Source organism: Helianthus annuus, chromosome 16, assembly GCF_002127325.2.
Source record: "Helianthus annuus cultivar XRQ/B chromosome 16, HanXRQr2.0-SUNRISE, whole genome shotgun sequence".
In the NCBI taxonomy this organism is placed as follows: domain Eukaryota; kingdom Viridiplantae; phylum Streptophyta; class Magnoliopsida; order Asterales; family Asteraceae; genus Helianthus; species Helianthus annuus.
The window spans coordinates 11,407,636-11,422,063 of NC_035448.2; the positions used below are offsets into that span (position 1 = coordinate 11,407,636).

Consider the following 14,428-nt stretch of genomic DNA (forward strand, 5'->3'; position numbering starts at 1 on the left):
ATTCCAGACGTAATTGCTGGTACGTTTTTAGTTAATGATATTTTTGCTAAAGTATTATTTGACTCTGGTGCCAACCAAAGTTTTATTAATACTTCATTTTGCAAACTCCTAAATCAATCATTAACTAAACTACCACAAGAATGTCTAGTAGAAACCGCAAATGGAGAAACCGTTAGAATTTCTGAAATCTTGCAAGAAGCAAGAATAGAAATTTTTAATCAAAAGTTTATTGCAAACCTTTACCCAATGAATCTGGTAGGATTTGATGTCGTGTTAGGAATGGATTGGTTAATAGCCAATAAAGCCAATATCCTATGCGATCAAAAGTCAATTCAGGTAAAATCACCAAGAGGTGAAAAGATCACAATTAAAGGAGATAAGCCATCTAGACCCACTAAATTCATCTCTGTGATGAAAACTGCAAGTTGTATAAGGAAAGGATCTATAGTGTATTTGATTTCTATAATCACTAACACTAAAGGAAAAGAATTAAAAGACATTCCAGTAGTGTCCCAATTTTCAGATGTCTTTCCAGAAGAATTGCCAGGACTACCACCAGACAGGGAAGTTGAATTCAGAATTCACCTGTTACCAGGGACAGCACCGATTGCCAAAGCACCTTACCGTTTGGCACCCGCTGAAATGCAAGAACTAAAGAAACAATTAGACGAATTGTTGGAGAAAGGATTTATACAGCCAAGCTCATCGCCATGGGGAGCGCCGATTTTATTCGTTAAAAAGAAGGACGGATCAATGCGTATGTGCATTGACTACCGTGAATTGAACAAAGTCACGATTAAGAATCGGTATCCATTACCAAGAATCGATGATTTGTTTGATCAACTTCAAGGAGCTCGATTTTTCTCTAAGATCGATTTAAGATCAGGATATCATCAATTAAAGGTACAGGAAGAGGACATTCCTAAAACCGCATTCAGAACAAGGTATGGTCATTATGAATTTACTGTCATGCCATTTGGTTTAACCAATGCCCCAGCCGCATTTATGGACATGATGAACCGGATATGTAAGCCATATTTGGATAAATTCATAATTGTTTTCATAGATGATATTCTAATTTACTCTAAAAGTAAAGAAGAGCATGCAAAGCACTTGCACTTACTTTTAAGTTTATTGAGAAAGGAAAAGCTTTATGCTAAATTTTCAAAATGTGAGTTTTGGATAGAACAAGTACAATTTCTCGGACATTTAGTTAACCATGAAGGAATTCATGTAGATCCAACGAAAATTGAGGCAATTACCAAATGGAAAACCCCAGAGTCACCAACTGAGGTTAGAAGTTTCTTAGGATTGGCCGGTTATTATAGAAGATTTATCCGAGATTTTTCTAGAATAGCCATTCCTTTAACTAAGTTAACCTGTAAATCTGTTAAGTTTGAATGGGGACCAAAACAAGAAGAAGCCTTTAGAATTCTTAAGCAAAGATTAACCCATACACCCATACTAGCATTACCAGAAGGAACTGAAGACTTTGTAGTCTTTTGTGATGCTTCTAAGTTAGGATATGGATGTGTGTTAATGCAACGTCAAAAGGTTATAGCTTACGCATCTAGACAGCTTAAGAGTCATGAAGGAAATTATTCAACCCATGATTTGGAATTAGGAGCCATAATTTTTGCCTTTAAGATTTGGAGACATTATCTTTATGGTAGTAAGTTTACCATATTTACGGATCATAAGAGTTTAAGATATGTCTTCGGGCAAAAAGAGTTGAATATGAGACAGAGACGCTGGATGGAGTTACTTAGTGACCATGATTGTGATATCCAGTATCATGCAGGAAAAGCCAATGTGGTGGCTGATGCTTTAAGTCGAAAGTATCACGAAAAGCCAAAAAGGGTACGTTCTCTTAAATTAAATCTACAAGTAGATTTAAACAATCAGATTAGAAAAGCACAAGAATCAGTAATCAAGGAGGATACTGAAAAATTAAAAGGAATGATTAAGGAATTAGAACAAGGAACAGATGGAATTTGGAGGTTCCATAAAAAGAGAATGTGGATACCTAAATTAGGAAATTTACGTCACCGTATATTAGAAGAAGCCCATAAGTCTAAATATACGATGCATCCAGGAAGTGATAAAATGTACCAGGATTTAAGGAAAAATTTCTGGTGGATAGGAATGAAAAAGGATATAGCAGCTTATGTTTCTAAATGTTTAACTTGCTCACAAGTTAAAGCTGAACATCAGAAACCCTCAGGTTTGTTACAACAATTAGAAATACCAGTTTGGAAATGGGAATTGATAACAATGGATTTTGTTACCAAATTGCCTAAAACAAGGAAAGGTAATGATACAATCTGGGTGATTGTAGATAGGTTAACCAAGTCAGCTCATTTCTTACCAATGAAGGAAACCTTTAGTATGGAACAATTAGCCAAATTGTATGTAAATGAAATCGTTTCTTTACATGGCATTCCTTTATCAATTGTTTCAGATAGAGATAGCCGTTTTACTTCTCATTTTTGGTCAAGTTTCCAAAAAGCAATGGGAACCAGGTTAAATCTAAGCACAGCTTATCATCCTCAAACGGACGGACAAAGCGAAAGGACAATTCAGACAATGGAGGACATGCTTAGAGCTTGTGTAATTGATTTTGGAGGTAACTGGGACGAACACTTACCTTTAATAGAATTTTCTTATAATAACAGTTATCACACAAGTATCAATGCTGCACCATTCGAAGCACTTTATGGACGAAAGTGCAGAACCCCAGTCTGTTGGGCAGAAATTGGGGAAAAACAATTATCTGGACCCGAGATAGTACAGGAAACAACTGATAAAATCATTCAAGTCAAGGAACGACTGAAAACAGCACGTGATCGACAAAAGAGTTATGCCGATAACAGACGCAAACCATTAGAATTTCAAGTAGGAGATAAAGTATTATTGAAAGTCTCTCCCTGGAAAGGAGTGGTAAGATTCATCAAAAGAGGAAAGCTAAGTCCCAGGTATATTGGACCTTTCCAAATTCTTGAAAGAGTAGGACCGGTAGCCTATCAACTACAACTGCCAGAGGAAATGGCAGGAATACATGATGTGTTTCATGTATCTAATCTCAAAAAGTGTTTAGCTGATGAATCACTCGTAGTACCTCTCAAAGATATAGAGGTTAATGAACAACTCAAATTTGTAGAGAAGCCTCTACAGATTGAAGATAGAAAAATTAAGAATCTCAAGCATAAGAGATTAGTTCTGGTCAAAGTGAAATGGAACTCTAAAAGAGGACCTGAATACACATGGGAACTTGAATCAGAAATGCAAAAGAAATATCCACACTTGTTCCAGTAGATCTCGAGGACGAGCTCTAAAACAAGGTGGGGAGGATATAACAACCCTCGGTAAAACCGACATCCTCATAATATTTCTGACACCCTAATATATCTTAAAATATATCAATATGTCTTTATATGCACCCCCTATGTGAAAAACCGAGCCCAAAGTAGATTATATATATATATATAGTAAATTAAAAACAATAAAAATTAAGTTGAGGCGGGCCGCATGGGACCTCACCTCAACTTAACGCGGGCCGTGTAAGGGTGTAACCAGACTTCGCTAAAATCATAAGTTCATGCGGGCCGCGTACAAGTTCGTTTAAGTTTATGCGGGCCGCGAGCGTCCTAAAATCTGGCACAGCCCGGTGTGGCCACGTGTCCGATGCGTGTCGAGCCTATATGGTGACCAGACCAAGCTACGCCGTTGACCCAGGTTGACGCGGGCCGCGTAAGAGTTGGCCTGTTCTTTACGCGGGCCGCGTGGAGACGCGATTACAGCCCTATATAAGAAGGCAACGGGCTTTCAGTTTCCGTCGTTCATTTCCTTTCTTTCTTTCTTAATTTCTGTAGTGGCGTTACTATACCCGGGCATTATACCCCCTAAAATAGCGAGGTTCTGCTACGATGTAAGTATTATAACCCCTGGAGACGTATTAGATACGCTGCCCGATTGATCTAGGGTTCCGTAACGGCTGTCGTGGTTCTGCCCGACGTAGTCGTTGGAATGCCGTCTCGGGGAGGGTATTACTAATGTTAAAATGGGTTATTATACTAACACACGTGCATTTGTGTAAATTATAGATATTCACCAGGAAACCCTAAAGAATAACCTAAAACAGCAATGTGAGTAATCTCCTTTTTGTTAAATGTTTTTACAAAACCTTAAATACCTTTTTCATGCGAATGACAGTTATTGAGTATTTGTAAGAATACAATTATCGTGGGTATATTGGGGTTTTGTATACAAAATTGGTTACAACCTGGTTAAGGAGTAACATTTCCACAAGTCGGGTGTCGACAGTACCAACGGGTGATAATTGATATAACTTGGAAACAAATGTAATTGCGGGATCGCCCTCAATACTGTTCACTGTGAAATGATTTTATTTAAACTTGATTAAACTGGGATTCACTCACCAGTATTTCCCACTGACAAAATGTTTTTAAAACGCGTTTCAGGTAACAAAATGTGAAAGCCAAATAGAAGCCAACTGACTGGAGGCTTGGAAAAGTGGCAATAAAGTTACCTAATAATAAAATGGATGTTTTATTCAATAAATAGGATTTATTCCTATGAAACGTGTGTATTGAAAACTTGGGTTTTACCCATATGTTTAATATTATAAATCATGGTGGTTTACTCTGATTAAAATATTTCCTAACTACGGTCCTGATGAAAATTTCCGCTGCCAAATTGGATAAATAAATGTGATACCACCGAAACTGGCTCACGGCCGCCCGTTCCCGGGAGATAGGGACCGGGGGTTGTGACATTTAACCCGCGCATTGCGACGGAGAATGCATTGAGAACTTAATCGATATTGACTCGGTTTGTTACGGGACTGGTAAGGTACCCAGTACGATACCACCAATCGCTACAGCAACTAAATCAACACGTGTTCGGTTCGTTATCTTTTAAAATTTGATGTATCTTCATATCAAGGAACATTATATTCATCAATTACAAAGTTATTTAGTTAAATAATTAAAAAAACACTCATAACTTAGGGGCTAGTGGTATGGTGATCGACTCGCTATAAAAGTAATATGAGTTCAAATACTTGTAAGTGTAAAGTTAGATGAAATTTTGATGTAAAAAATATTGGTTAAATATTAAGAAAAGGGAAATTGGCCTGTAATAATCCCACCTAGACCTTTTTGGCCATTAATAATCTCACCTCAGAATATTCCCCCCACCAGTCCCACATTTCACCTATTTTTCCTACAATAGTCCCCCGTTAAAGAAACTTAACAGAGTTAATCTTTTTTTCCAAATTACAAACAGATTTTTAGGGCTTTTGATTAGAATGACGATACGAGTCCATTGATGTAAAACTTGTTTTGAAACAGTGCTCCAAATGATGAAAACGACGCTTCAATTCGGGTGTTTAAATTTCCAATTAACCAAAATCAAGTCACTTGGAGCATCATTTCGAAGTAAGTTTTACATCAATGGACTCGTATCATCGTTCTGATCAAAAGCCCTAAAAAATTGTTTGTAATTTGGAAAAAAGCTTAATTCCGTTAAGTTTTTTTAACGGGGGACCATTGTAGGAAAAATATGTGAAAGGTAGGACTGGTGGGGGGAATATTCTGAGATGGGATTATTAATGGCCAATAAGGTTTAGGTGGGATTATTACAGGCCAATTCCCCTTAAAAAAATATAAAGTAGAAAACCTAAATATAAAATAAAACTTCAAGTTAAATAATAATAAAATATATTTAATTGTAAAAAAATAAAAAATCTTATGTAAGTCATGATCCATACGTAAATAAGGTTATGTTAATGTTTTGGATTAGAATGAAAAAATTATATTTTGGATAAGTTAAGTGGTTAGTCGTAACAACAATAAAAAAAGAATAGTAAAAGAAAGAAGGAAAGAACAATGATTAAAGAAAAAAGTAAAAAAAAGAAAAGAATAGTAAAAGAAAGAAGAAAAGAATAATGACTAAAGAAAAAAAGGGTTGAAACGAAGCCGAACCACTGACCTTTGGTTTATATTTGTCACAACCAACCACCAGACCAAATTAGAGTTTTGATTTAAGTAAAGCGGAACATTTTTATATATAAAAGAAGGTGGTGGCTGTGATGTGACAGCCACTGACCTTCTTCTTTAAGAGTATATAAATTTTTGTTTGAGGATGCGTCATGAGTAGTATGTACGAGTAACCGAAACATAGATGTACATATTATGAGGGAGAAATATTCGGCTTTGTGCCTCGTAACGTGTACGAGGGGCAATAAGTAGTTAATATACAAGCACTCATATAATTAAAAATTTTGAATTTATACTACGTAGGGGTGTGCACGGTTCGGTTCGGTTCGGTTTTTGGGTAAAATCAAAACCGAAACCGAAATGTCGGTTTTCGGGTTTTAAAAACCGTTCGGTTTCGGTTTTTTTCGGTTTCGGTTTTTCGGTTTTTACATCGGTTCGGTTTTTCGGTTATTTCGGTTTTTGGAACAAAATTATGTGACATTCAAAAAATAAAAAATAAAATTTATATTATAACAATCTTTTTATATGTTTACATTTAAGTTATTATAGTCAATCTCTTTAGTTAATATTGTTTACATACACCTAACCTTCTAATCTATTTTTATGTTTCTTCAAAGTTTTTATTAAATTTGATTTTTATATTAAATTTTGTTATATCTTATAGGTAATAATAAATCATTTCAGTTATAATGTTTTTATTATAAACACTTAACATTCAAGAATAAAATTAACATTTTCTACTAGCATTGGGTTAAACACTTAAACAATTTAAACTTAAACATAAAAATATATGGATTGTAACTTATCGGTTCGGTTCGGTTTTTTTCGGTTATTGAAAAAGTTTATCCGAAAACCGAACCGAAATTTTCGGTTATTAAAAATCCGAAAACTGAACCGTCGGTTTTTATTTCGGTTCGGTTTTTTCGGTTCAGTTATTTCGGTTATTCGGTTACGATTCGGTTATTTCGATTTTCTTGCTCACCCCTAATACTAAGCTAAACAAAACCACCAAAACTTAAATACTCTAAAAAGAAAAATACATATATGAACCCAATAAGACCCAAACAGGGTTTTTTTTTATCGGAACAGCGTAACCACCGTCTCGATCGGAAACATCAGCGTTACAATCTTCACCCTCCACACACAGGCTTGTTTTCCTTCCGTTTACCTCCAACGGCGTTCTGTTTCTTTTAATTTCTTCGACATCTGATTCATATGGTTAACGGCGCCGTTAGGGTTAGAGCACAGAGTCCTCGTTAAACACATCAACGATTGAACTGCTCTGCTCTGGTAACATCACTATTAATTTCTATTTTCAAATGTATTTTGATGGTGTAATTGTTTCTTTTGAAATTTATATTATTTTAAGAAAACCTAAAATTTATAACTCATCATTTATAACAAAATGGTTCAAGCTTCACATGGAAAACCCAAGTAAGAAGCGTAGCCCCAATTAGGGCTGCAAACGAACCAACTTCGTTTGTTAAGAAATATATGTGTTCACGAACACTTACCGAATTTATGTTCTTTGTCAAGGAAATGAACTTGTTGTGTGTTTGTTTGTGTTTGTTTGTTAATTTTAGGCAACGAACAAAAACGAAAGTGGATGAACACAAATGAGCACAAAAATGTTCATGAACACAAATGGAAACAAACGAACACAAACAAGCGTTTATGAACATAATATATAATACACAGACTCTTATTAAATATTTTATTTGTCGGAATTTTGAAGTATTTAAATAAAATAGAGTTAATTGCTCGGATGATCCCTGTGGTTTCATGTTTTTTCACGTTTAGTCCCCACATTTTGAAAGTAGCAGGTATGCTCCCTATGGTTTGTCATTTTGTTACTCGGATAGTCCCTGAGTAGATGTCAGTTTGTTTGAAAAAAGCAGGTATGCTCCCTATGGTTTGTCATTTTGTTACTCGGATAGTCCCCAGAGTAATGTTTGGGGACCATCCGAGTAACAAAATGACAAACCATAGGGAGCATACATGTTATTTTCAAAAGATGGGGACTAAACGTGAAAAAATATGAAACCACAGGGACCATCCGGGCAATTAACTCAATAAAATATAAAAACTACAAACGCTAATGAATTACCGAACACAAATGAACACGTTACCGAACGCTCACGAACATAAATTAACAAACGCAGCCTCTGTTATGTCCATTCATTTAACTAAACGAATGGAATTTCTTGTTCATGTTTGTTTGTTTAATAAACGAACGGACAGAAACGAACTTCTTGCCGAACGGATCACGAATTGTTGTATTTGACTTATTATCACTTTAACTTTAATTGATCTTTGCTTTAATGAGCTTTTGGCAGCATTACTTGGTATTAGTCCAAACAAAAAGAACAAGTGAAGATGAAAACTAGAAGTATGTACAAAGCTGAACGATTGTCTGTGGATAGAATCAGCACACTTCCTCAACCCATATTAGAAACCATCCTATCTCTTTTACCAACCGAAGAGGCTGCAAGGACTAGTATTCTTTCAAGGGAATGGAGGTACAAGTGGACCAACATTCCTAACCTTCGGTTTGAATTGCATGCAAGCACTTCCGAGCTAGAGCTAACACCTGACATAGAAAGTGAAATGAAATACATGGACATGTATGATGTATACCGGGTTTTGTTGCTACACCAGGGTCCAATACACCAGCTTACCCTTGTTATTGAAGATGATTACCGGGAACATTACGACTATTTTGAACTTGATCAGATAATACTTCATTTGTCGAGGAACCATCCTGTCAAGGTACTAGCACTTAATGGACGTGATGACACAGAAGACAACGTTTGGTATAAGTTACCCGAATCTATTTTCACATTGCATCACTTAACGGACCTCTATCTTTCTACTTTTGATATTGACCATCCATCGGTATTCAATGGTTTTGGTGGCCTTCGAAATTTAGACCTGAGTTATGTAACAATCTCTACACAAACTCTTCTACATGTTTTATCCAATTGTCCATCACTTAAGACCTTGAGTCTGGTAAGTACCCACTTGAATATACGTTCTCATGTCATGGACTTTTTAAACTTATCTTAATATCATAACGTGTTTCAGGATATTTGGGAATCAGGTGATACATGCACTATAAATGAGCTACTCAAGTGTTTACCTGTGATTGAAGATCTTACTATGTCTGGTGATGTCTCTGAGGTAATAATTTATTCACCCTCATATATTATATATTGTAAGAAAAGTTTTAAACTTTTGGCTGTTAATATTCGTTTTGGTCTATGGTTCAAGTGGCTAGTTCTAGACTCGGTTCCGCAAGAGCTTCCAACCTCACTAATCCACCTCAAATCATTATGTTTGAATCAAATGTGTCTTACTGGGAGCTTCGGATCAGCTTTTCTTCTTGCTTTGATCAAATGTTCCCCGAACGTGGAGAGAATGCACCTAGAGGTGAATGATATTATTATATCTTGTTTGTTTGATTCTCACTGACACAAAAAATACAAACCTTCATGTAGATGGAGTACGATTTGGACTTCTCCGCCATAAAGGATAAATATTCAGACTTTTGGTTGGAGCATCTGAGTGTATTGGGTATCTGTTTTGGCAGCACCGATCTTGAGACGGAATTTGTAAAGTTTATATTGGCAAGGTCACCTAGGCTGAAGAAGGTGAGCATACTCACTGTGGTTGATCGGAAGCGAGAGTCTAAGATGTTAAAAACGCTCTTACGGGCCCCCCGCGCGTCTCCGGGAGCAAGAATTACCACTTGGAGGTGAAAATTGCTTTTCATATCACCCTTTAAGTTTCTTGAGAAGTAGTTTTTAGAATTATGGTGATAATGTAATGTTTGTATGGCTACTTTGCTAAGGGGCTGTTTGTTTACCTCTTAATGAGGCTCTTAATGGTTCAGACCTCTTAATGGTTCAACACTTAATGGTTCGGACTGTTTGTTTCGCGACAAATGTCTGAATGGTTCAGACATTTGTCTCTGAATGGTTAAGCATTATATATTCAGACATTTGTCTCTGAATGGTTAAAACCTCTAATCTGAATTGGTCAGACATTTGCCTCTGAATGGTTAAGGGGCTGTTTGGCAAGTGCTGAACCAGTAAGTGCTGAACCAGTAAGAGGCCTGAATGGGTAAGAGGCTCTGAACCAGTAAGTGCTGAACCATTAAGAGCTGTTTGGTTGTATCTCTGAATGACTATGTAGAATGACTATTTTACCCCTCTGAACTATCTGAAAGTGTTCACTAGAATATCTAGAAAGAAAACATGGGTACACACACATAAACACACAAGGGCCTAGTTCGATATTGGGGCAAATCCATAAACATATCATCAAGAATTGAACAAATCCAGAAAATTAAACAAATCCATAAAAAAACAAACCATAACCAAATCATAATAATGAGTAACTACGGTTTAATACAAAAAAAAAAAAAATAAACACATCTAATATAAATTAAAATCAGTTTAATAATCATAATAATACATCATAATACACATCTGAAAGTGTTCATCATAATACAAACCAAATCATAATAATCAGAAAAATAAACACATCTAATATAAATGAAAATCAGTTTAATACAAAAAAAAAAAAAAAAAAAAAAAAAAAAAACCAAGGTAAAACGAACCTGGGTGGAGAGGGAGGCTGAGGGCGGCGTCGGCAGGAGAGGGAGGCTGAGGGCGGCGTCGGCAGGAGAGGGAGGCTGAGGGCGGCGGTCGGAGGAGGAGAGGGAGGCTGAGGGCGGCGGTCAGAGGCTGAGGGCTGAGGGCGGCGGTCGGAGACGCGGAGAGGAGTGCGGCGGGAGGTGGTGAGAAGACGAGGTGGGGGCGGAGGTTTTGAGAGCTTTAGGGTTTCTTGTGCATCAGAGGTGAAAGGGGGGCAACTAAGGTCTTTTTTTCATTCAGCATGTTAATAGATCTGAATGATTCAGCACTGAATCATTAAGAGGTTTCCCATTAAGAGGCATAACCAAACAGCCCCACCTCTGTCCGAATAAGAGGTCCACCTCTTAATGATTCATTAAGAGGGTTACCAAACAGCCCCTAAGTATTATACTGGCTCTTAATGGTTTAGACCTCTTACTGATTCAGCACTTAATGGTTCAGACCTCTTACTCGTTCAACACTTAACCATTCAGAAGTTGCCAAACAGCCCCTAAGTATCAGTTATTTAAGATTTGTGACTTGTTATTATTGTGTTAATTTGTTTTATTATTTCCTATTTTGATGTTTTTGTTACTCCAATTTTGAAATATACTTTTCTATTTTCTTATGTCAGGGTTCCAAAGCCACCGAGAAGAGTTGCGACCGAAGAGTGTTAGAACTTGACAAGATTTCACATTTAATACTCTTTTATTATAATTAGGCATGTGTTTGATATACATTCATGGAATTAGATTTGTGATCTGAATTCTGTAACATTGATACGTAAGTCCTATCCGGATTGGGGTGTTGCACTTTATCATTACAATCTTTTATAGGGTATTTTCCTACATTGAATTATTCGGTTGTCAACAATTAGGGCTCTTGTTCTACCAAAGTGCTTCTAAACACAATGATTTAACCCAAAGACTGGGTCGATTTGTGTTGCTATGTAGCATAAGGAAGTCCTTGGTCTCCAATGTCACTATTTCGGATCACGGCGTATTTCACTATTTCTAATCCTTATTTGATGTGTAATGTAACATAGTAATTATCTTTTTCAATTGGGATTCAACACAAAGACAACACTTAGGAAGTCCTTGGTCTCCAATGTCACTCATCGTTAAGTGACATGATTGTTTTAAACAAGCTACTTCAATATACACGAGTCATACTCATTATTTTTAGTTATTGGGTCAAACTGGTCATTTTTAGTAAACGGGTCAAACTCTTTAGTTTAGTGAACGGGTCAAACTCTTTAGTTTAGTGAACGGGTCAAAATTGTCGTTTTTCCGTAAACGGGTCAAACATATCATTCTTAGTAAACGGATTCAAATTATTATTTTTTAGTGAGCGTATCAAAATTAGTACTTTTAGTAAACGGGTCAAAATTATCATATTATTATATATATTAATTGATAACACATACTTGCTACAGTATCGAGGGGTACATTCGTAATTCTATATACATTTACGGTCGCTCCTTTACAGAATTGCCCTGGCCAAGCTTCCTTTTCTTCAATAGAGTGAGAGGACCAGAAATTCAATTGAGAGAGAAGAAACAGAGGAGAATCGAAGAGAGGAAGCGTCAACGGAAGGGGATCCGGCAATCGTCTACGGTCGAGCACCCTGTTTTCGTCACCATCTCTGTCTTTTGCTCCCTGTTCTAGCGGCTAAGGGTGTGGTTGATACCTGAGGTTAAGGATAATCATGGACTCAAACCGAAGCAGACCATGATGATGACGACGTTACCGGTAGCGCCTAGTGTTCCAACAGAGCAACGGTGAGCCAAATTCGTTTACAAATGAGTACCCTAATTTGAGAGTTCTTTAGATGGCGTCTCATAGATTGAGAGTTCATTGTACAGTCGTTCTTCTTCTCAGGTACAGCTTTCTTATTTTGTTCTTCTCAGGTACGATTTTCTTTTTTGTTACTCGAAATTTTCCAACATTTGCTTCTTATGATTCCGATCAAGATCCGACCCCAAATACGAACCCTAACATTTTTATCTCAAATGATCTGCAAAATTCCTGCATCGTTGTAACAGAGCAAGAAATTAGCCCTAAAGGGAATTTCGAGGATCCTTAACAGGTATGCCTTTTTTTCCTATATTTTTTTAGAGTGTCTGATTTCACTTTCGTAACAAATTAAGGCTACAATAGTAGATTATATCAACGTCATTTTCAAATTTAGTTGCGTATATGTGTTTTCACGTGTTCGAATTGAGGTATTTTATTGTCAATTGAAGTAATTTGTGTTATAAATGAACCATGAAAGATGGAAGTAAACGTGTGTAATGATGTATATTATTTAGCCGTACTGCACAATTGATAGTTAGGGTTTCTGCTGGTAATTGTTGAGGTGATTAAAGTTAACCGAACCGACGAAAGGTCAGCCAAGAAGCCTCGAGGTTCAGCTACGAGGACGAGTGCGCGAATTGGCATGACCAAAGGCTATTTAGAGAGATGGATCTGATGAAGTTGTAAGTTCTTTAATTAAGCCTTTTAGTTTAAAAACATATTCACGATACCCAATTTGTTCTTTTCAAATCTCATCTTCAATTTATTTCTTTAATGTTAGAGTTAATTACACTGTTAACAAGGTCAGGTATTAATAGTTTAAGTCACTCTTTGAGGTTTTAACTTTTAATTTTGTAATAACTTGAGGTATTAAGCCTAATTTTCATTAAATTTTCATTAAATTTTCGATTGAGTTTGAATATAATGACAAAAATATTCTTACATATTGTCAGGAACTACGTATGTAATCTATGTATTATTAATATGAGGGACCATTTATGTAATACCCATCTTTCTGCATCTAATATCACACACACCCATCGTTCATATCCCCCTTAATTGCTCTTTCATATAACTTTATAATTTTTTCTTAATTGCTCTTTCATATATCTATTGTTTTTTTATATCTGTTATAATTCTTTTCCCCCATATAAGTGTTTGCGTGGGGTTGAACAAACTTTACATATGTTAGGTTTATTTCTAACCGTGTGTCTTCAGCAATTTGAAATGAAGGTTTCTTTGTAATTTTTTGCTTTCTGACTAAACTTTGTTGCTTGTATTTATGATACATAGTGAAATCTAATACATGTATGATCATGGCATGTTAAATTCTTCTTCTGTCAGTATCAAAGGGTACCTTGATGTGACTTCTTGCATGATAAGTTCTTAAATTTATAATTTCCCTAAATCACTTGATTTCGTCATTACAGGTGTGTCTATTTTGTATTTGCCTCGCTTCTTTCTACTCTATTTCACTTATGTCTATGTGTAGGTGTTCGGAGCTGATATACATCCAGGTGCAAGAGGCTATGATGAGTTAAGTCGCGATCGGCTCTTGGCGTGGCAGGATCGGAGGACGGAAAGTGCGAGTTTCTCTATTTGCAACCTCTGATGCAGCCATGGTGGTCTAATAGACAGATCTGAACCACGCTATATTAGTCGGCAAATCTGAGGCAAACAAGTTGGTCCGTTTATGCTAACATATCATTATATTACCTCCTTTTGTAAATGGAATTTGTATCTATTCATCTCGATACAACTCTTTAACTCGATGTTTTCTCTTTTGGTTACTTTGGCGAGTGTTGATGCCGTAACGAATCGAACGAATACGGGACAATCTTTTAGCTTCTATGATATGTGAATGTCAACCCGGCCGCAACGCGGCGGGTGTTACATCTAGTTAGAAATCAAACCTGTCATTTTTAGTAAACGGGTCAAAATTATTCTACAGTGCATGGGTCAGATGAATATTATA

General features: G+C 36.4%; 1 protein-coding gene and 1 long non-coding RNA gene across 4 annotated transcripts; both read left to right on the forward strand.

Annotated features, from left to right (window-relative positions):
* Window positions 1-7,067: 7,067 nt before the first annotated feature.
* LOC110918361 (F-box/FBD/LRR-repeat protein At1g13570) lies at window positions 7,068-11,515 on the forward strand. The gene is made up of 6 exons (XM_022162699.2): window positions 7,068-7,310; window positions 8,357-9,029; window positions 9,105-9,200; window positions 9,291-9,449; window positions 9,518-9,774; window positions 11,292-11,515. The coding sequence occupies exons 2-6, from the start codon at window positions 8,397-8,399 to the stop codon at window positions 11,332-11,334; spliced, it is 1,188 nt and encodes a 395-aa protein (XP_022018391.1). The 5' UTR covers window positions 7,068-7,310; window positions 8,357-8,396; the 3' UTR covers window positions 11,335-11,515.
* A 547-nt stretch (window positions 11,516-12,062) lies between these two features.
* LOC110918360 lies at window positions 12,063-14,352 on the forward strand. Of its 3 annotated transcripts, none has more exons than XR_002581259.2 (3): window positions 12,063-12,745; window positions 13,016-13,136; window positions 13,946-14,352. It is a non-coding gene; the product is annotated as an uncharacterized LOC110918360 (long non-coding RNA). The 3 variants fall into 3 exon arrangements; XR_002581260.2 differs by having other exon boundaries at window positions 13,026-13,136; XR_004884750.1 differs by having other exon boundaries at window positions 12,063-13,136.
* The last annotated feature ends 76 nt before the right edge of the window (window positions 14,353-14,428 follow it).

What these genes read in the sequence shown, in the direction of transcription:
- LOC110918361 (XM_022162699.2), top strand. Translation starts at nt 8,397, where the DNA reads ATGAAAACTAGAAGTATGTACAAAGCTGAACGATTGTCTGTGGATAGA. An exon ending in CACTTAAGACCTTGAGTCTG is followed by an intron (nt 9,030 to 9,104) that starts GTAAGTACCCAC and finishes AACGTGTTTCAG; the next exon opens with GATATTTGGGAATCAGGTGA. An exon ending in TGTCTGGTGATGTCTCTGAG is followed by an intron (nt 9,201 to 9,290) that starts GTAATAATTTAT and finishes CTATGGTTCAAG; the next exon opens with TGGCTAGTTCTAGACTCGGT.